This window comes from Aethalodelphis obliquidens, unplaced genomic scaffold, assembly GCF_003676395.1.
Source record: "Aethalodelphis obliquidens isolate GAN/ISIS:26980383/991018 unplaced genomic scaffold, ASM367639v1 scaffold22, whole genome shotgun sequence".
Taxonomy (NCBI): Eukaryota; Metazoa; Chordata; class Mammalia; order Artiodactyla; family Delphinidae; genus Aethalodelphis; species Aethalodelphis obliquidens.
In genome coordinates, this window is record NW_020837966.1 from 1,765,143 (window position 1) to 1,789,699 (window position 24,557).

The 24,557-nt window shown below is 55.3% G+C and overlaps 2 protein-coding genes across 11 annotated transcripts in view; one reads left to right on the forward strand and one right to left on the reverse strand.

Moving 5' to 3' along the window:
- The window catches only part of STAB1 (stabilin 1), a 27,691-nt gene extending 21,348 nt beyond the window's left edge, over positions 1-6,343 (forward strand). Inside the window, exons 46-69 of one of the 4 annotated variants that reach the window (XM_027121022.1) lie at positions 220-267; positions 480-557; positions 649-795; positions 1,224-1,364; positions 1,467-1,526; positions 1,839-2,015; positions 2,098-2,184; positions 2,287-2,436; positions 2,541-2,597; positions 2,684-2,885; positions 3,258-3,407; positions 3,497-3,601; positions 3,746-3,853; positions 3,934-4,127; positions 4,223-4,367; positions 4,448-4,581; positions 4,670-4,835; positions 4,912-5,021; positions 5,114-5,233; positions 5,320-5,469; positions 5,547-5,651; positions 5,727-5,873; positions 5,962-6,078; positions 6,154-6,343. In XM_027121022.1, the coding sequence (XP_026976823.1) occupies positions 220-267; positions 480-557; positions 649-795; positions 1,224-1,364; positions 1,467-1,526; positions 1,839-2,015; positions 2,098-2,184; positions 2,287-2,436; positions 2,541-2,597; positions 2,684-2,885; positions 3,258-3,407; positions 3,497-3,601; positions 3,746-3,853; positions 3,934-4,127; positions 4,223-4,367; positions 4,448-4,581; positions 4,670-4,835; positions 4,912-5,021; positions 5,114-5,233; positions 5,320-5,469; positions 5,547-5,651; positions 5,727-5,873; positions 5,962-6,078; positions 6,154-6,222 (2,967 nt within the window). In that variant the 3' untranslated portion in view covers positions 6,223-6,343. Of the gene's footprint in view, positions 1-219; positions 268-479; positions 558-648; positions 796-1,223; positions 1,365-1,466; positions 1,527-1,838; positions 2,016-2,097; positions 2,185-2,286; positions 2,437-2,540; positions 2,598-2,683; positions 2,886-3,257; positions 3,408-3,496; positions 3,602-3,745; positions 3,854-3,933; positions 4,128-4,222; positions 4,368-4,447; positions 4,582-4,669; positions 4,836-4,911; positions 5,022-5,113; positions 5,234-5,319; positions 5,470-5,546; positions 5,652-5,726; positions 5,874-5,961; positions 6,079-6,153 lie in introns of those variants that run through there. The other 3 variants (XM_027121023.1, XR_003435831.1, XR_003435832.1) reach the window with 3 other exon arrangements.
- Positions 6,252-23,897, reverse strand: NT5DC2 (5'-nucleotidase domain containing 2). Of its 7 annotated transcripts, none has more exons than XM_027121054.1 (15): positions 23,572-23,856; positions 10,721-10,905; positions 10,504-10,578; positions 10,184-10,239; positions 9,949-10,042; positions 9,619-9,747; positions 9,446-9,506; positions 9,259-9,361; positions 8,936-9,137; positions 8,747-8,847; positions 8,536-8,605; positions 7,059-7,145; positions 6,823-6,963; positions 6,674-6,738; positions 6,252-6,592 (listed from the first exon to the last, which is right to left on the reverse strand). In XM_027121054.1, exons 1-15 carry the CDS (start codon positions 23,789-23,791, stop codon positions 6,331-6,333), a joined length of 1,851 nt encoding a protein of 616 aa, XP_026976855.1. In that variant the 5' UTR covers positions 23,792-23,856; the 3' UTR covers positions 6,252-6,330. The 7 variants fall into 7 exon arrangements, 5 of the variants coding, with proteins under 5 accessions (XP_026976855.1, XP_026976853.1, XP_026976857.1 ...); XM_027121052.1 differs by lacking the exon at positions 23,572-23,856 and adding an exon at positions 21,308-23,565; XM_027121056.1 differs by lacking the exon at positions 8,536-8,605 and having other exon boundaries at positions 8,747-8,828; positions 9,036-9,137; positions 23,572-23,897.
- Between the last annotated feature and the right edge of the window lie 660 nt (positions 23,898-24,557).

The following is a 24,557-nucleotide window of genomic DNA, read 5'->3' on the forward strand; positions in this document are numbered from 1 at the left end:
CCTGGCCCTGACCAGGACTTGAGCCTGACCCCTGACTCCACCTAGGCATGACCCAGTTATGATCCATGAAACCAATCCTGATCCCCTCACAGACCACCCTGGCTTTCCTTTCCTCATCTCTATCTCGGCCAGACCTTGGGCTCTAGGTGCTGGGACAGGCACCAGCCCTGAATGGAGGCCAACCACAATCTGAGCTGATCCTTGTCTCCCCTGATCCAGGAGCTCCTTCGGGACAAGCATGCCTCATTTTTCAGCCTCCATCTCCTGGTGAGTAACCAGCTGGCCTGCACGTCCTTGGTCCAGCCTGGGCCTCTCTGACCTGCAAATCCCACCTGTCTCTGGGCCATGATATTCTCATTTGGTCAGAGGGCTGGCTGGTTTGGTTTCTGAGTCTGTGTCTCTCCCAGAAAATCAGTGGAAACCTCGAGTTGGTCCCAGGTTGCCCTTCTTCCACTTAAGCTGTTTCCCTCTCCCCCCAGGAATACAAGGAGCTCAAGGGGGATGGGCCTTTCACAATCTTTGTGCCGCATGCAGATCTAATGACCAACCTGTCGCAGGTAACTCAGCCCCTGGAGCAAGGCTGGGGATTCTGGGGGGTGGGCGCTGCCTGGGCAGAGGTGGAAGTCAGGGCACCCTTTCCCACTCCAGGATGAGCTGGCCCGGATTCGTGCCAATCGCCAGCTTGTGTTCCGCTATCACGTGGCTGGTTGCCGGCAGCTGCGAAGCCAGGAGCTGCTAGAGGAGGGCTATGCCACCACACTCTCCGGGCACCCGCTGCACTTCAGTGAGAGGGAGGTGAGCCCAGGTCCTGGTCCCCGACATGGACTGTCCACAGACCAAGGACTCAGCTGCTCTCAAGCCCCGCATCTATGCCCTGTCCCCATGCTTTTAAGACCGTCTCACCTTCCCAGGGCCAGGGCGGCTTTAATGAGAGGGAGATGAGTCTGTCCCCGGACCCCAGCCACTACCAGGGGCCAGTCCTGGGCTCAGGACTTCTGAGCTTGGCCCTGTGTCTGCACGGCTCCCACCAGCCAAGTCCAGTGGTTGTTTCCCTGGGTGGCTGTTTCCCTGGGCTGGAGGCAAGACCCACCCTCAGCCTTGACCCCGCCCACTTCCTGCCCCAAGACTCACCCAACCCAGGCTCTGCTCCCACCTCAGGCCCCACCCACAGCTCCCTGAGCACCCCACTAATTGGCTTTATTCAATCCCGGCCCCACCCCCAGGGCAACATATACATCAATGACTTCGCGCGCCTGGTGAGCAGCGACCACGAGGCTGTGAACGGTGTCTTGCATTTCATCGACCGTGTCCTGCTGCCACCTGAAGCGCTGCACTGGGAGCCTGACGCTGCCCCGATTCCGCAGGTATGACCTGGGTGCGGGCGGGGAGCTGGAAGGCAGGCGCCCAGGGGCCTGGGATCCTCCCTCCCCTCCTGACCTCACTGTTCACTGAGCGCCTGTCCCCAGAGAAACTTCACCGCCGCTGCGGAGAGCTTCGGTTACAAGATCTTCAGTGGCCTTGTGACGGTACTGCTCCTGTGTGTGAGCCTTTCAGTGTGTGTATATGTGCACGTTTAAGTGTGTATATGCGGGCGACTGTCAACGTGTGCGCTCACCTTTCTGTGCACAGGGACATATTTGTGGGCATGAGCGTCCCAGGGAGCACAAGGGTGTGCTTATTTGTGCCCACATACTTGACAACTTGTATGTATTGTCCATGTCTATTGGCCTGGGATGGCTACAGAGGCATGTGGCTGGTGGGAAGGTCACCTGGGTCCCTGGAGCCCCTCCATCTGCCCACCATCCTCTGACGGGACTGTCACACCTCTATCCTACCAGATGGCTGGCCTGCTGCCCCTGCTTCGAGATTCATTCCATAGGCCCTTCACAATGCTGTGGCCCACAGACTCCGCCCTGCAAGCCTTGCCTCCCGATCGCCAGGTCTGGCTATACCATAAAGACCACCGTGACAAGCTGGCAGCTATTGTGCGGGGCCACGTGATCCGCAACGTCGAGGTGGGTGCACTCCCAGACCTTGGTCCCCACTGCCTGCCACTGAGCCTGCCCTCCCAGCTCCAACTGTGCTCCATCTGCTCAGGCCTTGGCATCTGACCTGCCCAACCTGGGCCCACTGCGCACCATGCATGGGACCCCCATCTCCTTCTCCTGCAGCCGTGCCCGGCCGGTGAGTCTGGGGAGGAAGCTTGAACGAGGGAAGCAGGAGGCAGGGGCGGGGTGCTGCAGTACACCTGTGATCCACCACGTACTCCACATCTTCCGCCTGCAGGGTGAGCTCACGGTGGGAGAGGAGGACGCCCGGATTGTGCAGCGACACCTGCCCTTTGAGGGGGGCCTGGCTTACGGCATCGACCAGCTGCTGGAGCCACCTGGCCTTGGTGCCCGGTGTGACCGCTTTGAGACTCGGCCTCTGTGGCTGGTGAGGGAGGCCACAGGCCAGAGGTGGATGGATAGGCAGGGGCCTAAGCCCACCTGTCCTGTCCACTCACTTGAGCTTGCTTTGTTGGTCTCCCTTCCTTGCAGAAGGTTTGCAGCGTTTGTGGGCTGGAACCACCCTGTCCTGAGGGCTCACAGGAGCAGGTAAGGGGCTGGGAGCCAGGTGGGGGTGGGGGAAGGGCCCAGGGCCTACCAAGCTCAGGTTTGCAGCCCGATTCCTCTTGGCCCAGGGCAGCCCTGAGGGCTGCTGGCGCTACTTCTCAAAGTTCTGGACGTCTCCTCCGCTGCACTCCCTGGCACTGCGCAGTGTTTGGGCCCGGCCCAGCCACTGGGGTCAGCCCCAAGGCCTGGGCAGGGGCTGCTACCGCAACTGTGTCACCACCACCTGGAAGCCCAGCTGCTGCCCTGGTCACTATGGCAGTGAGTGCCGAGGTGAGTGTCCTGAGGCTGTGGAGGCTGCTGGCTGGCTTCTCCAGCTCCCAAGGTGGCCAAGGGTGTAGTTCTGGCCGTTGTGCCTCAGAAAGGGTGTCAGGGTGGTCAGGGGCTGGGGGCGGGGAGTGGATCTTACCAGGTGAGAACGCTCTAAGAGCTGGGGTGGGTGTGTAGATGGTACAGGACCTGGTGGGGTGTGTTGGGGGTCCGGGTGTTCTCCAGGGCGTGGGGAGTTGGGTGGATTGCTGCTTCTGCAAGAGCCTCTGCTGCTGCTGGGTGGCAGACGGACTGTGTGGCTAGGCTGGGGATGCGTGTCTGGGCTCCTGATGAGCGTCCCTGGCCCCACCTCTCTTCTCCCACCCTAACCCCTAGCTTGCCCTGGGGGTGCCAGCAGCCCCTGTAATGGCCATGGCACGTGCATGGACGGCATGAGCGGCAGCGGGAACTGTAGGTGCCATTCGAGGTTTGCTGGGATGGCATGTGAACTCTGTGCCCCAGGTGCCTTTGGGCCCCTTTGCCAAGGTAGGCTGTCCTGCCCGACCCTGCCCTATCCTGCTCCCTAATCCACATGGCCCATGTGCCGCCACCATCCTGCCTGTCCCTCTCCCCAGCCTGCAACTGTACCTCCCATGGCCACTGCGATGAGGGCCTGGGGGGCTCTGGCTCCTGCTTCTGTGATGAGGGCTGGACTGGGCCACACTGTGAGGTGCAGCTGGGTGAGTGGGCCCTGTGCTTGTGCCGACCCTGCACACTTGTATACCTGCACACACCAGTGCATGCCCCAACTGCACAGTGAGGTGGAAGGGGGTCTAGGAGGGCAGCCACTAACCTGGATGTGTGGGGTGGGCCCTGGGGGACAGAGCTGCAGCCTGTGTGTGCTCCACCTTGCGCATCCCAGGCCGTGTGCCGCGCTGGCCACAGCTGTGAGTGCAGCCTGGGCTACGAAGGGGATGGCCGCACGTGCACAGGTGAGCAGGAATGTGAGGTGGGAGGCCCCACTCCCCTCCCCTCCTGTCGCCTGGTCCAACCACTCTCTCGCTGCCTCCAGTGGTAGACCTGTGCCAGCATGGGCGTGGCGGGTGCAGCGAGCATGCCAACTGCAGCCAGGTAGGCACAGTGGTCACCTGCACCTGCCTGCCCGACTACGAGGGTGATGGCTGGAGCTGCCGGGCCCGCAACCCCTGTGAGGATGGCCACCGCGGGGGCTGCAGCGAGCACGCTGACTGCCTGAGCACTGGACCGGTGAGCAGGCGGGCACAGCCAAGCAGCTGGGCGGGGGCCCCCCGATGAGCGGCTGCCCCAGTCCCTGAAGGGCGCCCACCTGCTCTGCTGTCCAGAACACACGGCGCTGCGCGTGCCACGCCGGCTACGTGGGTGATGGAGTGCAGTGTCTGGAGGAGCCTGAGCCGCCCGTGGACCGCTGCCTGGACCAGCCACCACCCTGTCACGTGGACGCTGTGTGCACTGACCTGCACTTCCAGGGTGTGCTTCCCTGCCCTCTCCCAGCACCCCGGCTTTACCTCGGTGCTGGCCCTCTGACCATGCATCCCTGCCTTCCACAGAAAAACGAGCTGGTGTCTTCCACCTCCAGGCCCCCAGTGGCTCCTACAGCCTGAATTTCTCACAGGCCGAGGCAGCCTGTGGGGCCCAAGGAGCTGTGCTTGCTTCTCTCCCTCAGCTCTCTGCTGCCCAGCAGGTGCGCGGGGCCCAGGAGTCTGGAGCCAAGCCTGTGGGGGCCCCTTGAGTTGGGTCTTGGGTCTCAGCATCTGTTTGTACCCCTACAGCTGGGCTTCCACCTCTGCCTTGTGGGCTGGCTGGCCAATGGCTCGGCTGCCCATCCCGTCGTTTTCCCGGCAGCAGACTGTGGCGATGGTCAGGTGGGCGTGGTCAGTCTGGGTGCCCGGGAGAACCTGTCGGAGTGCTGGGACGCCTACTGCTACCGCATGCAAGGTACAGCCACCCACCACACCCCATTCTCTGCCCTGCCTTTTCCCACTGACCCACTAACTCACTGCCTTTCCTGCAGACGTGGCCTGCCGATGCCGCGATGGCTTCGTGGGTGATGGGGCCAGCGTGTGCAATGGGAAGCTGCTTGATGTACTGGCCACCACTGCCAACTTCTCCACCTTCTACGGGGTGTGCAGGGGCCCAGGCTCAGGACCGGGGGGTGGTACAGCTGGGATCCCTGTGGAGAGAGCCTACCCACAACCTTGTCCCCACCATCCCAGATGCTACTGGGTTATGCCAATGCCACCCCGAGGGGTCTCGACTTCCTGGACTTCCTGGACGACGAGCTCACCTACAAGACACTCTTCGTCCCTGTCAACGAAGGCTTTATGGACAACCTGGTAAGTAGCAGGGGATGTGGGGAGAGCAGGGCCCAACTCTGCTCCCTCTAGCTGGCCCAGGCCAACAGGCCCTGCTTTGCCCACAGACACTGAGCGGCCCAGACCTGGAGCTACACGCCTCCAATACCACCTTCCTGAGCACCAACGCCAGCCAGGGTACCTTGCTTCCCGCCCACTCAGGCCTCAGCCTCATCATCAGTGACATGGGCCCTGACAACAGTTCTCAGGCCCCTGTGGTGAGTCTGGAGGCTGCCCCTCCCCTACTGGCCCCAGCCCTCACTCACCCACTGGGCCTGACCTGGTCTCCCTACAGGTCCCAGGAGCAGTTGTGGTTAGCCACGTCATTGTGTGGGACATCGTGGCCTTCAACGGCATCATCCACACTCTGGCCAGCCCCCTCCTGGCACCCCCACAGCCTGTGAGTTGGCCAGGGGTGGGCAAGGGGTGAGGAGACCGCTCTGGCCAGGTCTCTTGATGCTCTCCTCGTTGGCAGCGGGCAGTGTTGGTCCCGGAGGCCCCACCTGTGGCAGCAGGCGCGGGGGCTGTGGTAGCTGCTGGAGCGCTCCTTGGCCTTGCGGCCGGAGCCCTCTACCTTCGTGCCCGAAGCAGGTCCGCAGGCTTTGGCTTCTCTGCCTTCCAGGTAGGCTGGGCTGGAGACTGATGGGGTTGGTGGGGTCTGGGCCCACCGAGCTTGCTTGAGGCCTCTCACTACTCACCTCCCTTCCCAGGCGGAAGATGATGCTGCTGATGACTTCTCCCCATGGCAGGAAGGGACGAGCCCAACCCTGGTCTCTGTCCCCAACCCGGTCTTTGGTAGCCATGATGCCTTTTGTGAGCCCTTTGACGTGAGTGCGGGGGCTGGGGGCTTGGGAAAGGGGACCCAGGGCCTGGTCTCAGTCCAGCCACTAACAAACATACAGTCCTCCCCTCAGGACGCGCTCCTGGAGGACGACTTCCCTGACACCCAGAGGATCCTCGAGGTCAAGTGACGCAGCCGGTGCTGAAGCAGAGGCACGAGCAGGAGGGAGGCGGCTTTTATTGCCCAGAGTGGGTGGGGACAGCAGGGGCTGGGCCTGGTCCACACAATAAAGGTACCCTCAGCGGATGTGGGCCATGTCGCCAAGGAAGGGTGTCTTCATGCATCCGGTGCAGAGCTGATCCATCCAGAGCGGTGCCTCGTGCTGCAGGGGCGTGCGGCGCGGGTAGAAGGTGAAGTCCACGCGGTAGTTGAGCAGACAGCTGAGGGAGGCCATGTAGAGGTCGGAGAAGCGCACCAGGCGCCGCGAGAAGTAGGTGGGGTTGTGGAAGGTGCGAAAGATGCTCCCGAACTGCGCATTGAACAGGGCCTTGGTGATGCACCTGGGGAGGGAGATGTGGGCACTCGTGGGGGTGCTCCTGAGGGGGCTGGGCTGGGGCTCCTGCCCAGGCCCCACCACTCACCTCAGCTCCTGCCGCTCCTTCATCCAGGCGGCCAGCACCTGCCGAGACTCGGCATCCTGGTAGGTCTGGGGGAGACAAGGGGTGCTCTGGGTGTGTGCGGCCAGGCAGCGGCCCCCCACCTCCCTGCAGACGTCCAGCTGCCCCCGCACCTGCATACGCTCCAGTAGCCCCGTGAGTGCCTGCTGCCACGTCAGCGAGTGCATGTACTGCTCCGTGTTGATGATGCGGATCTCTCGCTCCAGCTCAGGGATAATGGCACCTGTGCGCCAGCCGTGACGCAGCATGAGATCCTGGGGGGCAGGGTGCAGGGTAAGCAGGGCTCAGTGCCGGCCAGGAGGTCCCCCTCCCCTCCCCACTGCGACCCATCCCCGCCTCCCGCCCTCACCGCCAGGTCACTGTAGAGGTGGTCTCCGAAGTAGAGCACACGGGGGCCTCGCCATTCCGTCAGACGCAGGAAGTCAAACAGGTTTCCCTGGGAAGAGATTGGGGGTGGGCGGGGGAGACCGGGCTAAGCCCAGTGTGCCGAAGGGGCTCCCCCAGGGTAATTCTCCACCAGTCTTCCCAAATCCCTAATCCCCAGAGGCAGCAAGGCCCCTCTAGCCGGATGCTGGGCTGCCCTTTCCCGTGGCCTCGCTGTCCCCTCCAGGCTCCGGAAGGGGGTCTGCCTGGGGCAGGAAGGTCTCCTATAGGCCTGGCCCTCCCCTCCCCGTGCCCTCACACCCACCCAAGCTAGGAATTGAGTTCACTCTTTGTGGGAAACAAACTGCAGCAGTGACCCCATGGCCCTGAAGCAAGCAGGCCACCTCAGCCTGAGCCCAGAGGGACCCAGCAGACCAATGGCAGTCCTCACTGTGAGGCCGCCTGCCCCTCCTGCGCCAAAGCTGGAGAGATGAAAACAGCCAGGCTCAAGCACAGCAGAGGAAGCTGGCAGGGGAGCAGAAACCGGGGCAGGGGTGGCGGGGGGGCACAGAGCAGGAGGTACAGCAGCCTCCACAGGGCAGGCACCCACAGCCCAGAAGTGAGAATATACACCCAGCAAAAAGGAGTTACTAGAGGCAGTCTGCGGGCATGAGAGGCCTGGGGAGGTGACAGCCGTGGGGGAAACAGGTAGCTGTGAAGGGCTTAATGGTTGAAATAAGCTCAAGCAGAGGAGGTGAGGAGCAGGAGGGAAGTACGAGCGGGCGGGGCGCTGAGGACGTGCCAAGACGACGAGAACCACGCACACAATGAAATTTCAGAACACCAGGCATACAGAAGTCTAAAGCCTGCCAGAGAAGAAAAATCAGTTCCCCACAAAGACGTGTGACCCTCCTCAGGCTCAGCCAGGATGCCAAGACAACAGGGAGCATCAGCCTCAGAGCCGAGGGGTAAAGCTGGTGCCCAAGGGGGCCACCGACAGTTGGGGGCCAGCAGGGTGGAAGGCCGAGCGGTTGGCAGGGGTGAAGGGCTGGGACCTTGGCACTGGGCGGCCCGAGGCTGCTCCCTGTGGCTGTCACTGGCCCGACTGCTGGCTTCTTCCCTGCCCCCAGCTTCTGGACCCTCCATCTCCAAGAAGCCCAGCTCAGCCAGGATTTCCGCATTCCACCCAGAGCCAAGTGCCTTAATCACCTCCTGCTCACAGCCACCTGACACTTCCCCACCAAGCACAAGGCCCTTCTCACCCTCCTAGCCAGCCAGAAAAGGGGTCTCCTCCGAGGCCTGTGCCAGCGCCCCCACCAGCCCAACGCAGGGGCCCCAACCAGGCTCATCTGGCTGCAGCGGAGTGCTCAGCCCGAGGCAAAAGCAGGGCCATTTACTGGGCACTTGGCGAATGCCCCAACAACCTAAGAGCTTTACACCACCACTCAAGTAGAGTATTATACCTCTTTTACAGACGAGGAAAGCACAGCACAGAGAGGCCAAGCAATTGGGCCAGGCCCTGGGAGCCACTTCCTGTGAGGGGACAGAGCCACAACAGAGGTGTGGTGGCTGGTCAGGGCCCAAGAGGCCGTGCGGCAGCCCCGCCACAGCCTGGGGCCGTGGCTGGGCCCTGGGGTCCCTACCAGGTACAACTCCCACCTAGATGGCTCTCACCTGACGATAGATCTTGCCCTTTTCCAGGCGGGTGATACGGTCCCAATGCAGTGAGCCCTTCTCATCAAGTTTTCTGAAAGGCCTAGGGTGGGTTGAAAGGCCTAGGGTGGGGTTAAAGGGCCTGATTTCCAGTCTGTGGCAGGACCACAGGCTGGACACCTCCCACTCTGCAAAGGCCCACCTGCTCACCTGCCCATCAGCAAGGGGGTGCCCCCACCCCAGGCACACAGGGCGGCAAGCAGAGGCCAGTCCCCACTCCCTGGGCCCATCGCCCCTGCCAGGCCCATACTTGCGCCGGTCGGTGAAGAAGCTGGGCTTGTCTGCCTGGACGATGACCACGTCGAAGAGTTGGCGCCAGTTGGCACCCACCATGTGCCGCATCCCCTTGTCCCTGGTGGGACAGAGTGGGACAGGTGGCAGGTGTCTAAGGGAGGCTCCAGGCCTGCCCACCCCAACTCAGGCCCCTGCCCTGCTCCCTCCTCCCACGGGTTGGGGGACACGGGGGTGCTCACACGAAGCTGAAAGGACTGTTGGTGATGAGGAACAGCTGTTTCCCGTGCGCCACCAGGCGGCTCAGAACGGCGAATGTCTCATCCCCTCGCAGGATGTACTTCTCTAATGGGGGGAGGTGGGAGCTTGTGAGGGCCAGCCCTGCACCCTGCCCGGACAGGCCGCAGCAGGGCAACCATCCCCCCTTACCCATGTCCCGCTCGATCCACTGGTACATAAGGCCCTTCACGTGCACATCTCGAATGGCGTCCTGGGGGCAGTGGAGGGACAGTGAGGCCACAGTGGAGCCCACGAGGACCTGCCCTGCTGTGGCTGGACTTCACCTTCCCTGCCACACTGGGAGGCAGGCCTAGCGCCCTCACCGTCACATCCTTATAGAGGTGTGCTTGGTCAAACTCCAGGCCATGGCCCAGGAAGTGGTCCACCACGCAGGAGAGCAGTGCCATCTCTGGCAGCGAGAAGATGTCCATGAACTGCTTGATGGAAGGACCCTGAGGAAGGACCACTGACTCAGCAAGCCCCAGCTCCGGAGACCCAAGAGCTCCAAATATGTCTTGGGACACTGGTGGAGGGGCACAGCCTGTGGGTCAGGGCTGGCGCACCAGGGTGTGGGCACTGCCTCCCAGGGAGCCAGCACCCGCTGTGAGGTCATGGAGCTGGCTGCCCTGGGCAGTGGCAGACGGAGCGAGTACCTTGCCATAGAAGCCACTCATCTGGTACAGTGGGATGTGCTGGGTGCCCCCATATAGGTCGATCACCTCTTCGTCTGGTACAGGCTGAAGGCCCCTGGGTGGATGCAGAGATCACCAGTCCGAAGTGGTCCTGAACCCGGGCCACGGTGTAGGGTGGGGGACGGTGGGGTGATGCAGGACAGTGTGGACCTGGAGCAGCAGGCTGGGGTGCGGTCAGGGCAAGGTTAGCACTGACCTGTAGGCTGTCCCCAGTTGCACATAATGGAAGGCGTCAATCTTCATCAGAAGACTCTGAGGGCACCAAGGGAGTAAGATGGGCAATGAAGGAGTTTGCCATTAGCTCTGAGCCAGCCTTTGCTAGCCCCCATGCCGAAGCCCCAGTTGGATGGTACCAAGGGTATCATGTGCACGCCAAGAGGAAGCTACAGCTTTGAGGCCAAGGGAGTAGAAAGATGAGCACCGCCCCCGCCCGCGTAGGAGACGGGCAGCTAAGGAAGTAGTTCTGATATACATCCAGTCAGGAGGGGCCAGGGAGTCAGTGGTCTAGCCACTCACCTTCTGAATATCATAGTGGAGGCCACGGATGGCAAAGCTGGGGTTGTAGTCATACTTTCGAATCCCCTCCGGGTACTGTCAGGGGAAATCAGGTCAGGCCTGAGCCAGCAGTACTGACAGACCTGCTGGCTGGGCAGCTGCCTCAGGGGATCAATTCAGCCACCCATCCAGGGGCGCCCCATGATCCGGCCTGGGACCCCTACCTGTCTGGCCTCACCTTGTAGTGCTCAATCAGGATGTCACGGGCGGCAGTGAAGATCTCTGGGTGCAGCGTGTCTGCATACTGGGCCAGGGTGTAGTCATAGTCGAAGCCGTAGACCTCGACATCACGCAGGCTGATCTCGTTGTTGGCATAGATGGCCGCTGGGTTCAGGAGACTGCAGACCTCAGGAGGCAGGAGGTCTAGAGGAAGGAGGTATAAGTATAATGAGGATGATCAGGAAACACCCTAAAATGGTACTCTTAACTCAATGCAGCATTAGGTCAAACTGAGGCTCAGTGAAAAGTCACTCGCCCAGGGTCACATGGGTGGGGTAAGGACCCTATGGGTCCTGGATTATACCACCGCCTGCAGCCTACCAGTTGCTCTGAGCCATGCCTCCTCCAGACTCTCATAAGCCCCATGGGACACCTGGCTATGCTCTGACACTTTCCACCTTGCCTGAAGCTGGGGTTGGGACTTAGGAACATTATCAAGGTGAGGGGTACTGGGTAGCTCCGCTGCTGCTCAGGGCCCCAGCCACAGGTCTCACAGTGAGGCCCCTCTAATCAGATTTCAGCTGCCCACCAGTCCACGTAATGACATTCACTGCCCCTGGGACCAAGCAGGACCCTGTGGGGCTCCTGGGTACAGAAGCCTTTCTGTCCCCCACTCCAGCCTCCATGACCTTCCCTGGGTTCCAAAGGGCAGATTTGAACAGCTGCTAGTAGGGAAGGGAAAGGATGGGGAGACAAGGGAGGAGCAGCCAAGAAACAACCTGAGGCAAGATTTGAGGAACCAGAGAAGCTCATCAAGATTAGGAGACCAGGGCTTCCCTGGTGGCACAGTGGTTAAGAATTCGCCTGCCGATGCAGGGGACATGGATTCATGCCCTGGTCCGGGAAGATCCCACATGCCGCGGAGCAGCTGGGCCCGTGAGCCATGGCTGCTGGGCCTGCGCGTCCGGAGCCTGTGCTCCGCAATGGGAGAGGCCACAACAGTGAGAGGCCCGCGTACCGCAAAAAAAAAAAAAACCTGCCTCTTGGGACTTCCCTGGTGGTGCAGTGGTTAAGAATCCACCCGCCAATGCAGGAGACACGACTTCGATCCCTGGTCTGGGAAGATCCCACATGCCACGGAGCAACTAAGCCCATGCACCACAACTACTGAAGCCTGCGTGCCTGGAGCCCTTGCTCCACAAGAGAAGCCACCACAATGAGAAGCCCAGCGCACTGCAACAAAGAGTAGCCCCCCTGCTCACCACGACTAGAGAAAGCCCGCGCACAGTAACGAAGATCCAACGCAGCCAAAAAAAAAAAAAAAAAAGAATCTGCCTGCCAATGCAGGGGATACGGGTTTGAGCCCTGGTCCGGGAAGATCCCACATGCCATGGAGCAACTAAGCCCGTGCGCCACAACTACTGAAGCCCACGTGCCTAGAGCCTGTGCTCCACAACAAGAGAAGCCACTGCAATGAGAAGCCTGCGCACCACAACGAAGAGTAGCCCCAGCTCGACGCAACTAAAGAAAGCCCACGCGCAGCAATGAAGACCCAGTGCAGCCCAAAATAAATAAATTAAAAAAAGAAAAAAAAAAGATTAGGAGACCACAAGATTAAAGGAGTGCAGACCCTGCACACACCCTAATCTTATCAGCAACTCCACCCTTGAACGACTGCTATAAAAACTCCTCACCAATTCCTCCCCGGTTGGCAGACAGTTTTTGGGCGCAGGAGCCTGTCCCCCTTTGCCTGCCAAAGCAATAAAGCTATTCTCTTCTACTTCACCCAAAACTCTGTCTCCAAGATTCGATTTGGCACTGGTGCAGGGAGGCTGAGTTTTTAGCATCAAATTTGGCACCCAACATGGGGCTGACTCGTGGGCAGTCCTGGGGCGGGTGCGGGGGGCGGGGGTGGTTCCCTGGCTTGACTGGATGCTCCAAGATTTTCTCCATGCCAGCCTCATTCAAGAGTGGAGGGCTGAAGAATTCCTTTAGAGACCAGATCACCTGGGACCCTTGTCTGGGAAGGCTGAGCCCCAGTCATACCCCATCGGCCATCCTGGCAGCTGGAACTCCGAGGCGGGACGAGACAGTGGAAGAGTGGTCCTGCTAGGGACCACCCTAGCAGCTGCCCAGCTGCCGAGGTCATCTTTGCCTTGAGGATGTTCCTCTCTTCCTCCTGCCTGGACCACCCTGGACTTCCTACTCCAAGGAATTATTTTGAGGAAGCATAAAAGTAGCATTTGGGATGTCACAACACCTCGGCTAGCATTTGGGGAAGTCCCCCAGCGTGTACTCTGTGGCCACTTTGACCCTGTCCGTTTGGGGGAACCTTGGTTCCCATTTGGGGGATTCTCCATTCCAGGAAATCCCATTTGAGAGGCGTGCCACTTGGGCAGAGATGGGCTAAGTGGGACTTGGAAGCCCATTTCGTTTTGGTTTCTGTTTGGGTTTTTGGTTTCTTTGGTTTGAGGCTTCTGTTGCTGGCTAGGATTTTGGTTTGTTCTTGGTCTGAGCGTGAGTGTTCTTTCAATCAAACATGGGAAGTGCTTCTTCTTCGAGTCCATCTGATAGTCCCCTGGGGAAAATTCTGGCAGACTGGTCAACCTATAGCTATCAACCTATGACTAAAAAGAATGAGATTCTATTATAATTCTGTTTGGCCAATGTACATTCTTAAAAGTAAGGAGAAGTGGCCTTTGTGTGGTAGCCTAAATTATTATTCTATTCTTCAGCTAGAATCCTTTTGTCACAGGAATGGAAAGGCTGGGAATTCTCTCCACTCCAGGCTCTCCAAGAGCCAACTCTGGGTTTGTTCTTTTTCAAGAACTGAGCCAAACTGTTTGGAAACCTTTGTCTGGGAGTGGAAGCAGAATTTTTAAACTACACCTCCTCTAATTATCTGTGTGGCCATAGCTGATCTGTCGTCTGTTCTTTTATGTGTATTGTTTTGGGGTGAGCCACTCTGGCTTGCGCAGGGTGGGAAGATTCTACCTGCTCATTGTGGGCCACTTTGAATTCTCTGTCCGGGAGTGGAAATGGAATCTTTGGGCTACGCCTTGTCTGATCTTTTGTTTGTGGGACCATGTTTGTTGTTTGTATGTGTGTGTGTGTCAGTACTTGCACTGACTGGTTGAGACATCTTTTGTGAATAACAGAGCTCACGTGTGACAACATCAGTGTATCCTTCCCTATTGCGTGGGGCTTTGCCTGTGGAGGAATGTTGGTTGGGATTTTCCCTTTTGGACTAGCCTTGTTATAGGTGACCAGAGCTCTGTTCAATCTCTGTACACCCCCTAGGGTATTTTTACAAAACTAGGAGCTCTTCAGCTATGCTCCCATGAAAAGGAATTGGTATTTCTTTCCCCCTGTGCCTAGGTCCTCAGGAACACATGTTATCTAGACCATCTCTAGTTCCTGAGACTGAAGAAAAAGGGCAGGGGAAAGAAGGCCTTATTAAACTCAAGTGGAAAAACTGTGAGATCTCTGGTTCTGTCTTTATGTAGGAGCTAACTTGTAAATGAGCTCTGTTTAATTGACTTAAAAGTAAGAGCTTACAAGTTAAATCTAAATGTCTAAAAAATTGGCCAATATAAATTTTGGACCACACGATCTGGGAAATACTCAGTACTGAATTGATATCTGTTACTGAAGGTAGGTTAAGCTTGTTGGTTTAATTAATATAGACATGTATTTAGAATCATCAGTGTTAAGTAAAGCAAACGAGGTTAAGAGTTTTTAGGTAAACTCTTTATGAATAAGTATTTTAGGAATGTCTACTTAAGAATAATCTCTCCAGATGCTTGGTAACTTAAAATTGTAGAGTTGTGCTAAATTAAGTTAAATGATGGAAGTTTATTGAATAGGTAGGCCATTTCCAAGTAAAATAAGATACTGAAACATTAATTACTGAATACTGGCTTCCCTTTGCAGAGAGACTAAAGGTATGTAGGAACTAAAGGTATTTGGTGCCACCCTGTGATTCTTTATAAGAAAGCACATGTCTGGGACTTCCCTGGTGGTCCAGTGGTTAAGAGTCTACCTTCCAATGCAGGAGATGTGGGTTTGATCCCTGGTCGGGGAACTAAGATCCCACATGCTGTGGGGCAACCAACTAAGCCCACACGCTCTGGAGCCCGCATGCCACAACTAGAGAGAAGCCCCGCACGCCGCAAAGAAGAGCACGCATGCCACAACTAAGACCCGACGCAGCCATAAATAAATGAATGAAGAATATTAAAAAAAAAAGAAAGCACATGTCTTTAGAAATTATTGGTATTTATGTTTATAAATCTACAGAGTGCTGAAGACAATTCACGGTTGCTTAAGGAAAGTAGGTTGTGTGTTTTGAACAAAAGATGGTATGAGGAATGGCACTGCATTTTCCTAAGGAAAAAAAAAAGTGATTTTTGCCCTAGAGCTGGTTGATTTTGAATGGAAAAGGGGCAAAATGTTTACAGAAAGTTGTAGAAGGTCTGCAGAAAAGGAAAAGGAAATTTAGTTGGGTAAATGAATTTTGTTGGGAGTGGGCTGGGACAAGACTGGATTTGGTTTCTTCCTCTAAAGTTTTCTTGAAATACTGCTTTTGATAACAGCTTGTGAGTTCCTTTGCCTTTAAGTGATCTGTATTCACCTTTAAAATCTTTTCACTTTGGTTAAGTAAATAGCATTGTTTGGCAGTTTCTAAAAGTTCTTTTGACCTCCAGCTAACTTTGAGATGCTTCAGAGGGCCCCTGAGGCATTTCAGAGAGAAACATTTAATTAAGATTTGGTATGTAATCAGTTGTAATTCTGGTTATTGTAACCAAGTTTCTTTATCCATTACATTGTAATCAGATGTTTAACTGCATCCTTTAAGTCCTTCTGTCATTTATAGACAGTTATTGTACTCTGATGCTTTCGCAGAAGTGCTTCATCTTCAAGATTTATGCGAAGGACCTTCAGACAAATACAGGTCTCTCATAAATGTCATATCATACCACTGAGCTGGGTCTACTGCTTAAAGCACATGTACAATGCTCGTGTGACAACTGGGTATAAATGATAAAATGTATGTCCTATAAAATGTTTCCTCACTAACATACCTCTGAGCTTGTTCACAATACCTGATCAGTATTCCTCCAGTGTGGATTAACTAGGCAAATATAAAAGAGGCCTAGCATGGAGGGACATGATCTACAACCAGGTCAAACAGCTGTATCACCCCGGCATTGAGGGACAGCTATTTTGATTATCAATGCTTTCTATTGAAAGATTTGCAATCAGAGGGAAAATGATGAAAAAAATCTGCATGTATTGAGGTGTGAGGAAGTCACTGGCTTATACATGGTTTAACTTTAAAAAAAGGCCTGTTTTGTGGCCTTTCAGACACGCATTGTACATCTGCTTTGACACTGAGGAGGGGAGTGCATTTGAAAGTCAAAATGGAGTAACTATGGTAAAACGAACTGACCGTTGTGTATGTGATTTCGGACATATTTCTGTATTGTTGCAAACTTGAATTTTCTGAGCTACATCAGACTTGGGATGCCACAAGGATTTAAAAATTCCCCCACCCTCTTCAACGAGATTTTGGCTAAAGATTTACAAGGATTGCACGTGGATCAAGGTTGAGTAGAGGCCTTCCCAGCCAGAACAGAAAAAGTATTAGAAGTGACAAAAGCTCTTCTTAAGGACATTATTCCTAGGTACAGCCTTCCCTCTACTATTCAGAGTGACCATGGATCTGCTTTCATAGCAGAAATAACACAAACAGTAAATAAAGCTTTAGGTATATAATGGAAACTTCGCTCAGCATGGAGACACCGATCTATGAGAAAGGCTAAGAAGATGAATCACACCATGAAGAACTTTTGCTAAGCTATGCCAGGAAACTCATCTAAAATAGAACAAGGGCTTGCCAATTGCTCTCCTCCATATGTGGGTGGCCCCTAGAAGCAGGCGAGGGTTGAGCCCTTAAGAAATTATATACAGGCGACCATTCTTGGCTCCTAAGAGTAAAGAAAGAAAAACAGTTCATGGTTCTGGGAAAGTTGGACAGCTGCATGTAAATCAATGAAGTTAGAACACACCCTCATACCATGCACAAAAATAAACTAAAAATGGCTTAAAGACTGAAACGTAAGACATGACACCATAAAACTCCTAGAAGAGCACAGGCAAAACATTCTGACATAAATCGTACCAATGTTTTCTTAGGTCAGTCTCCCAAAACAAAAATAAACAATGGAACCTAATGAAACTTACAAGCTTTTGCACAGCAAAGGAAACCACTCAAAAAATGAAAAGACAACCTACATACGGAATGGGAGAAAATATTTGCAAATGATGAGACAGACAAGAGTTAATCTCCAAAATATACTAACAGCTCATACAACTCAACAACAAAAAAACAAACAACCCAGGGAATTCCCTGGAGGTCCAGTGGTTAGGACTGTGTACTTTCACTGCTGAGGGTGCGGGTTTCATCCCTGGTTGAGGAACTAAGATCCTGCAAGCTGCACAGTGGGGCCAAAAAAACAAACAACAACAACAAAAAAAACAAAAAAAAAGAAAAAAAAACACCAATCAAAAAACAGGCAGAAGACCATAATAGACATTTCTCCAAAGAAAACATTTAGATGGCCAGTAGGCATGTGAAAAGATGCTCAACATCACTAATTATTAGAGAAATGCAAATCAAAACTACAATGAGGTACCACTTCATACCAGTCAGAATCCCCATCATTAAAAAGTCTACAAATAACAAATGCTGGAGAGGGTGTGGAAAAAAGGGAATTCCACTCTTGGTGGGAATACAAGTTGGTGCAGCCACTATGGAAAACAGTGTGGAGGTTCCTCAGAAAACTAAAAATAGAACTACCATATGATCCAGGAATCCCGATCCTGGGCATATACCCAGACAAAACTATAATTCAAAAAGATACATGCACCCTATGTTCACAGCAGGACTATTCACAATAGCCAAGACATGGAAACAACCTAAATGTTCAACAGATGAATGGATAAAGAAGATGTGGTACACATAAAAAATGGAATACTACTCAGCCATAAAAAGAATGAAATAATGCCATTTGCAGCAAGCATGGATGCAACGAGAGATTATCATACTAAGTGAACTACGTCCGAAAGACAAATACCATATATCTGACTTACATGTGGAATCTAAAATAGGGCACAAATGAACCTATCTACAAAACAAACAGATTCACAGACAGAGAACAGACTTTTGGTTGCCAGGGGAGAGGTGGGGAGGTGGGGAGGCAGAGGGATGGACTAGGAGTTGGGGGTTACTGGATGCAACTGTTACATTTAGAATGGATGAACAGGGACTTCCCTAGCAGTCCAGTGGTTAAGACTTTGCCTTTCAATGCAGAGGGTGTGGGTTTGATCCCTGGTCAGGGAGCTAAGATCCCACATGTCTCGTGGCCAAAAACCAAAACATAAAACAGAAGCAATACTGTAACAAATTCAATAAAGACTTAAAAAAAAAATGGTCCATTTAAAAAAAAAATCTTAAAAAAACAAAAAGAATGGATAAACAACAAGGTCCTACTATATAGCACAAGGAACTATAGCCAATCTCCTGGGATAAACCATAATGGAAAGACTATAAAAAAATAATGTAGGGCTTCCCTGGTGGCACCGTGGTTAAGAATCCGCCTGCCAATGCAGGGGACACAGGTTCGAGCTCTGGTCTGGAAAGATCCCACGTGCCACGGAGCAACTAAGCCCGTGCACCACAACTACTGAGCCTGTGCTCTAGAGCCCATGAGCCACAACTACTGAAGCCCACACGCCTAGAGCCCATGCCCCGCAACAAGAGAAGCCACCACAATGAGAAGCCTGCATGCCACAACAAAGAGTAGCCCCTGCTCGCTGCAACTAGAGAAAGACCGCGCACAGCAGCGAAGACCCAATGCAGCCTAAAAAAAAAAAAAAGTATATATGTGTATAACTGAGTCACTTTTATATAACAGAAATTAGCACATGGTAAATCAACTATACTTCAAATAAATAAGTTAAGCAGTATGTACAACAGACTGGTCAATTGTTAACCGCTAAGCATGAGTTTGTGTCTCACAGGTCTCCCCCTCGCCTGGAAGCTCCCTTTCATCCCTTCAAAGCAGGAGACAGGGTGCTGCTGAAAGTGTGGAAAGAACAAGAACCTGAGCAGCAGCTTGAAGAGAAATGGAAGGGAGCCTATGATGTTCTTACCACTCATACCTCTCTGAAACTGGATGGAGTAAAACCATGGGTACATCACACTAGAGTAAGATGATCACCAGAGACTGACCAGCCACGCCTGCCTACAGCCAGCGAACAAGACTCCTAAGAAGTGGACATCTCACTCTTTGGGAAACCTTAAGTATTTGTTCCGACAAGTGTAATGAAGTTTTGTTTTCTTATTCTTTCTCATACCTTTTACTTTTCCCCACAAAACTATAGATTCATATGCTGATTCTCTTGATAATTCATAACTGCTGGATATGTGGTGAGCTTCCTATTTCCGAGTCTTCAGGGTGGACTTGGTGAGTTTTCCCCCTTACAGGGAACTGTTTGGAAACAACTGGCTACAACAGCCCAGTTCCAGACTGGGTTTCCGATTTATTCTCCTGAATTTCTAAGGAAGTGAGATCTACATCTACTAAAGATCCAGTTGTCACTCGTTTTACCTTTAACTTGGGTCTGTTGCACCAAAATGGCAGACTAAGGGATTGAGATCTTAATCATACAGGACTCCTCGGATCCAGGACTAGGAATTCAAGTATTTCTAATATTTCTTTCTTTCTGTTTCTTTAATAAATTTATTTATTTATTTTTGGCTGTGTTGGGTCTTCGTTGCAGTGTGCAGGCGTTCTCTCCTTGCAGCGAGTGGGGTCTACTCTTCATTGCAATGCACAGGCTTCTCATTGTGGTGGCTTCTCTTGTTGCGGAGCACAGGCTCTAGAGCTCAGGCTCAGTAGTTGTGGCGCACAGGCTTAGTTGCTCCGTGGCATGTGGGATCTTCCCAGGCCAGGGCTTGAACCTGTGTCCCCGGCATTGGCAGGCGGATTCTTAACCACTGCACCACCAGGGAAGCCCTCTAATATTTCTAATTCGGTATCTATGCCCCGTTTCAGCAGGAAGTTAAGATTTGGGGAAAGATAAAATTGAAGCAGGGATTAAAACCGAGTCCCTCTGCCAAGTTTATGATTAACATTTCTATCCAAAACAATTATTCCTTATCTTGTCCAACATCTGTTCTCCTCAAAACTGAGGCGTATCAAAGAAAAGGGGGGAGTGAAACCAAGCAAGACCCTGTGGGGCTCCTGGGCACAGAAGCCTTTCTGTCCCTCATTTCTTGTTTGTAGGGAACAGACTCCAGCCTCCATGACCTTCCCTGGGTTCCAAAGGGCAGATTTGAACAGCTGTTAGTCGGGAAGGGAAAGGATGGGGAGACAACGGAGCAACAGCCGAGAAACCACCTGAGGCAAGATCTGAGGAACCAGAGAAGCTCATCAAGATTAGGAGACCACCTGAGATGAGATTAAAGGAGTGCAGACCCTGCTCACACCCTAATCTTCTCAACAACCCCACCCTTGCACCATTGCTAGAAAAACTTACCAACTCCTCCTGGGTTGGGAGATAGTGTTTTGGGGCAGGAGCCTGCTGCGTCCCCCTTTGCCTGGCAAAGCAGGAAAGCTATTCTCTTCTACTTCACCTAAAACTCTGTCTCCGAGACTTGATTCAGCACTGGTGTACAGAGGCCCGAGTTTTCAGCATCACCTCTAGGCAGGGAACATTGCTAATTATGACAGGTGGGACATGTGGTAGGTTCTGGGTCATTACCCAGGCTGCTCTCCTCTGAGGATACAGTCATAGCCACCCCAATCCCCTGGCTGCTCCCTAGGGGGCTGAGGGTTCCCAGGCTTATCTGCCTTTGTTTCCCCATCTGTGCAGTGGGGGAGGTGGACGGGGAAAGGGCACGGGCTTTGAGGTCAGAGAGAGCAGACCGAGCCCTCCCTCACATGGCTGTGACCTCAGGAAAATTACCACACCTTACCTTTTGGGGCTCAGTTTCCTTGTCTCTAAAGGAGGAATAAAAATTGTACCAACCTACAAAATTAAAAAGAGGGTCATACAGAACGTGCTCTGGGCAGCATTCCCACCTGGACCCGTGGCAAATGTAGGATTAAATGGGCAATGCACCTCTGGAGCCCACATTTCCCTGTCCCCAGTTTCCCTCAAAGAAACGGGTTGCAGGGAATCAGAGGGGAGCAGGCAGGACTAGGTGCACACACAGCACACTGCCTTGCAGGGGCTCCAGGTGGCCCCGTTCCTGAGACTTCTAGCCTGTGGCTGAGGCCCAAAGAGTCCAAGCCTCCAGTGAATTAATTTTTGTCTCAGACACAAGTTGTGATCTTGAAGCAGAAGCCCTTGGCCATGGAGCAGACATTTGCCTCAGAGGTCCCTTTGGAACACAGGCTCCACACCCATCCCCTTTCCTTTGGAGACAAGTACAGAATGTGGGTGGGGGAACAGGTGTGGCTGGTTCCTCTGGTGGCCCTTAGGCCTGCAAGAGCAGCTGCTTCAGATTCGTGGGTGCAGATGGAACACTCCTCACCTGGGTGCACATGAGACACAGCTGACATCAGCTCTCTTATGAAGCTGCTTCTGAGATGTCCCTTCCCACGGTCCTGAGTTCCTGGGTGCCATCTGTGACTCTCAGCACAAAGCCCAGTAGTTCCCCAGGAGGGCAGGGGTCTGCTTGGCTGTGCAGACCTTCCTGGCACTGAGTTCTGGCCAAATCCAGGCTTTCGCCTCTGCCCTTGAGGATATTCCGAGGGATGGACAACCCTCCCAGGAACAAAGCAGGATGGGGAAGCAGCCCACAGGCCTGGCCTCCTGACCCAGCTTCTAGACTGAGAAAACCATAGCTCTGGGGGCCAGAAGGCCCCAGTTTCTTCCATAGGGCTGTGGTGGTGCATGGGGCCAGGTGAGGAGATATGCCCCCCACCTGCACCAGCCTCCCAAATTCACTGGTCTCACTGTCCAGCCCCCACCTTCCAGGCCAACTCCTCTCAATGGCAGCCATGAGACTTGTGGGGGCCATCCTCCCAGCTGCTGCAGGTGCCTTAGAGCTCACTCCAATCCCATGAGGTGATCACATTTATTCCTCCATCATCCAGAGGAAGAAACTGGAGTGCAGGGAGGTAAAGTCACTTGCTCCAAACCATCTAGCAACAGGCCATGGAACTGAGATTTGAATTCAGGTCACCCTAACTGCCTCAATCACTTTGTCCCTCCACCTAGCCTTCCAGTGTCACCACAATGAGGCTGGGGGGGGAGGGGCTGGCCTGGGGCCTGGCTCCCCAGCAAAGTTTTGCCCACAGGCATCAGCATGTCTCAATGTCCAGAATCTCCCCCAAGGAAACCCAGCCAGAAGGGGATAGTTAGGACCCAGGGGTGCAAGGCTGGTCCATCCCGGCACTCACTATGGCATCTTGGAAATGACCTTGCCCATATCACATCAAGAGGAGCTTGGGGGGGGTGTCTCTGTGAAGATCTGAAAATCCAAGTGGGCCCTGAGTGATAAAGCCCACTAGACTTCCCTATGTCTCTCCCCCACACCTACAATGCAGCCTTCTCAGGCTGCTCTACTGAGGGTCTTCTCGAGGCCCAGAGCAAAGACAGGTCCTTAAACGGCACCCCATGTATGCCCAGTCCACTGGGTGGCGGGGGGAGGCAGGGATGGTCCTGATAGAGGCCCAAGGGCTTCAAAACCACAAGTCCTCAGGGCTTATTCTGCCTTCAGCTCCTCAAAATGTGAGTCCTGTCCACCCATACTACTCCCAGGTCTCTACACAGCTGGAGTGGAAGCCCTCGTTCAGGCAGTTGGAATCTTCCAGACAGGACCACTTTGTCTTATAAGATGACAAAAGCTATATCACTCCCAGAGGGGCTCCTCCTGAAGTTGCCCCATCCATTCCTGGACTCTTTCCGAGTCAGCACCACAACCCTGTGACAGAGGCCCCAGGACTGTGTTTTCCGATGTAAGACACTGAGGGTCCGAGAGGAAGAGGCTTGCTGAGCGCCACCCAGCTGGTCAGTGATAGGGCCAAGCCCCAACCACATCTGTCTGCTAAAGAGGCAGGGCCCCAGAGACCAGAACAAATATCCAGCCCTCTGGCCTCACCAGGGTGCTCTGGGGCCTCATCTGCCAGTTTTGCAGAGGGAGAGAGGATAGAGGAGTAAGTGCCCTGGCCAAGGAAGCAGCAACCCTTCTGGATTCCAGGGGACTTGGGCGACTTGGTGTCGTTTCTCCAAACAACGCCTTCCCCTCCTGAGCTGAGAGCGCGAGACTCCAGGGCGGAATCTAGAGGCGTCCGAAGAGTCTACTCGGCATCTTTTGAGTCAGGAATCTCTAGGAGCCCGCTTCGGCCAGCGCCGCCGGCTGGCTGGCTTTGTCCGCAGTACTCCCGCCCCAACTAAAGGCCCCGAAGAGAACAAGGGGTTGGGGGCGTTTCCGCTTCGGCCTCCCAACAGGCGGGACCCTGAGGAAAGACGGCGGGGCCCGCCTTCCGGCGGCCGCTACAGGAACCCCGAGCTCCTGAATACTGAGCGGAGGAACAAACCGCGCACCCGCCCGCCTCCGGGAGTCCCCAGAAGCCCCCAGGACCCTCCGCCGGAGTCCCTCCCGAAGAGTTGCCCGGCCTTAGGGCTCTGGGGCCCTGGCGAGCCCCACCACGGCGCTCCCCCCGAGGAGCGGCGCCCGGGACGACTCGGGAGCGGTACCCTGGAACTCGGTCCGTCGGTCCGTCGGCCAGGCTCGCGTGTGCCGCCGAGAGGGCTACACGCCCGGCGCTCCTCCCGCTCGGGCTCACCTACCGTGCACCAGTCTCCGCATGTCCTGGTATCGAGCCCACAGGTGTGCGCTGGGCTCGGCGCCGCCGGCGGGCGCCGAGCGCGGGGCGCCGGGGCAGTGGGCGCCGGGACCCGGAGGGCCGCAACCAGGACAGGAGGGCGAGGACGAGGCGGCTCGCGGCCCGCCGTGGTCTCGGCGCGGCAGGCAGCGCCGAGCGGCCGCCCGCAGCCCCACACCCGCCATGCCCGCTGCGCGCCGCCCGCGCTGCCTTCAGCCCTCCGGCCCGTCCGCCGCCCTCCTACTGCGCGCCCGCCACCGTGGCCGCGTGCTCCTCACAGCGGCCGGCCAATGGGCGCGGCGCGCGGAGCCCGACTGCCAATGGGAGCGTCCCTATGTCCGGGGGGCGGGAGGTCCCGGACGGGGCGGGGCGGGCTCCCCGACCCCCTCCCCCAGTCTCCGGAGCGGCCCAGGAGGACTCTGCGCCCCTTCGGAATCTACGGTGGCGATGGCGGCTCCTTCTTTCCTCCCCTAGGGAGGCAAGCGGGCCTAAGAAAGGCCGTCCCCGCGAGGCTCCGGACGGCCAGGGCTCGGAGGGGAAAGGGCCAGAGCGCGGCGGGTCCACCCCGGCCCCCCGGTCCTCTGTCTCCCCCTCTGCTCCCGGGGCCTCCCGCCCCTTCCCCCACCTCCTGTCCTTCTGACCTCAGATCCTCTGCCCCTTCCCCCAGTCCTGCAGCGGGGGTCCTGTTCCCTGCCCCTCGCCCCTGCCGGTTCTGCCCGCGGACCAGAGACCGGCCCGTTTCACTCACGTCTCTGGCGGATAGAGTCCTTCCCGCGCGCTCCCCGCTGCCAGCCCCACGCTGGGTGAGACCTCGGGACCGCAGCGCAGCCGACGTCCGCTGAAGCAGACGTCGCTCCCTCTTTGTGCCTTACACAGATGACCTCTGTTAACTTGGAGCGAGGTGGTGGGCTAGGGGTCACTGTGCTTGCCTGGTTCCTACCTCAGCAAATG

What these genes read in the sequence shown, in the direction of transcription:
- NT5DC2 (XM_027121052.1), bottom strand. Translation starts at nt 21,671, where the DNA reads ATGCACCACCACAGCCCTATGGAAGAAACTGGGGCCTTCTGGCCCCCA. An exon ending in TGTGTCTCATGTGCACCCAG is followed by an intron (nt 10,906 to 21,307) that starts GTGAGGAGTGTT and finishes TCCTTCCTCTAG; the next exon opens with ACCTCCTGCCTCCTGAGGTC. An exon ending in AAGGAGCGGCAGGAGCTGAG is followed by an intron (nt 6,593 to 6,673) that starts GTGAGTGGTGGG and finishes CTCCCTCCCCAG; the next exon opens with GTGCATCACCAAGGCCCTGT.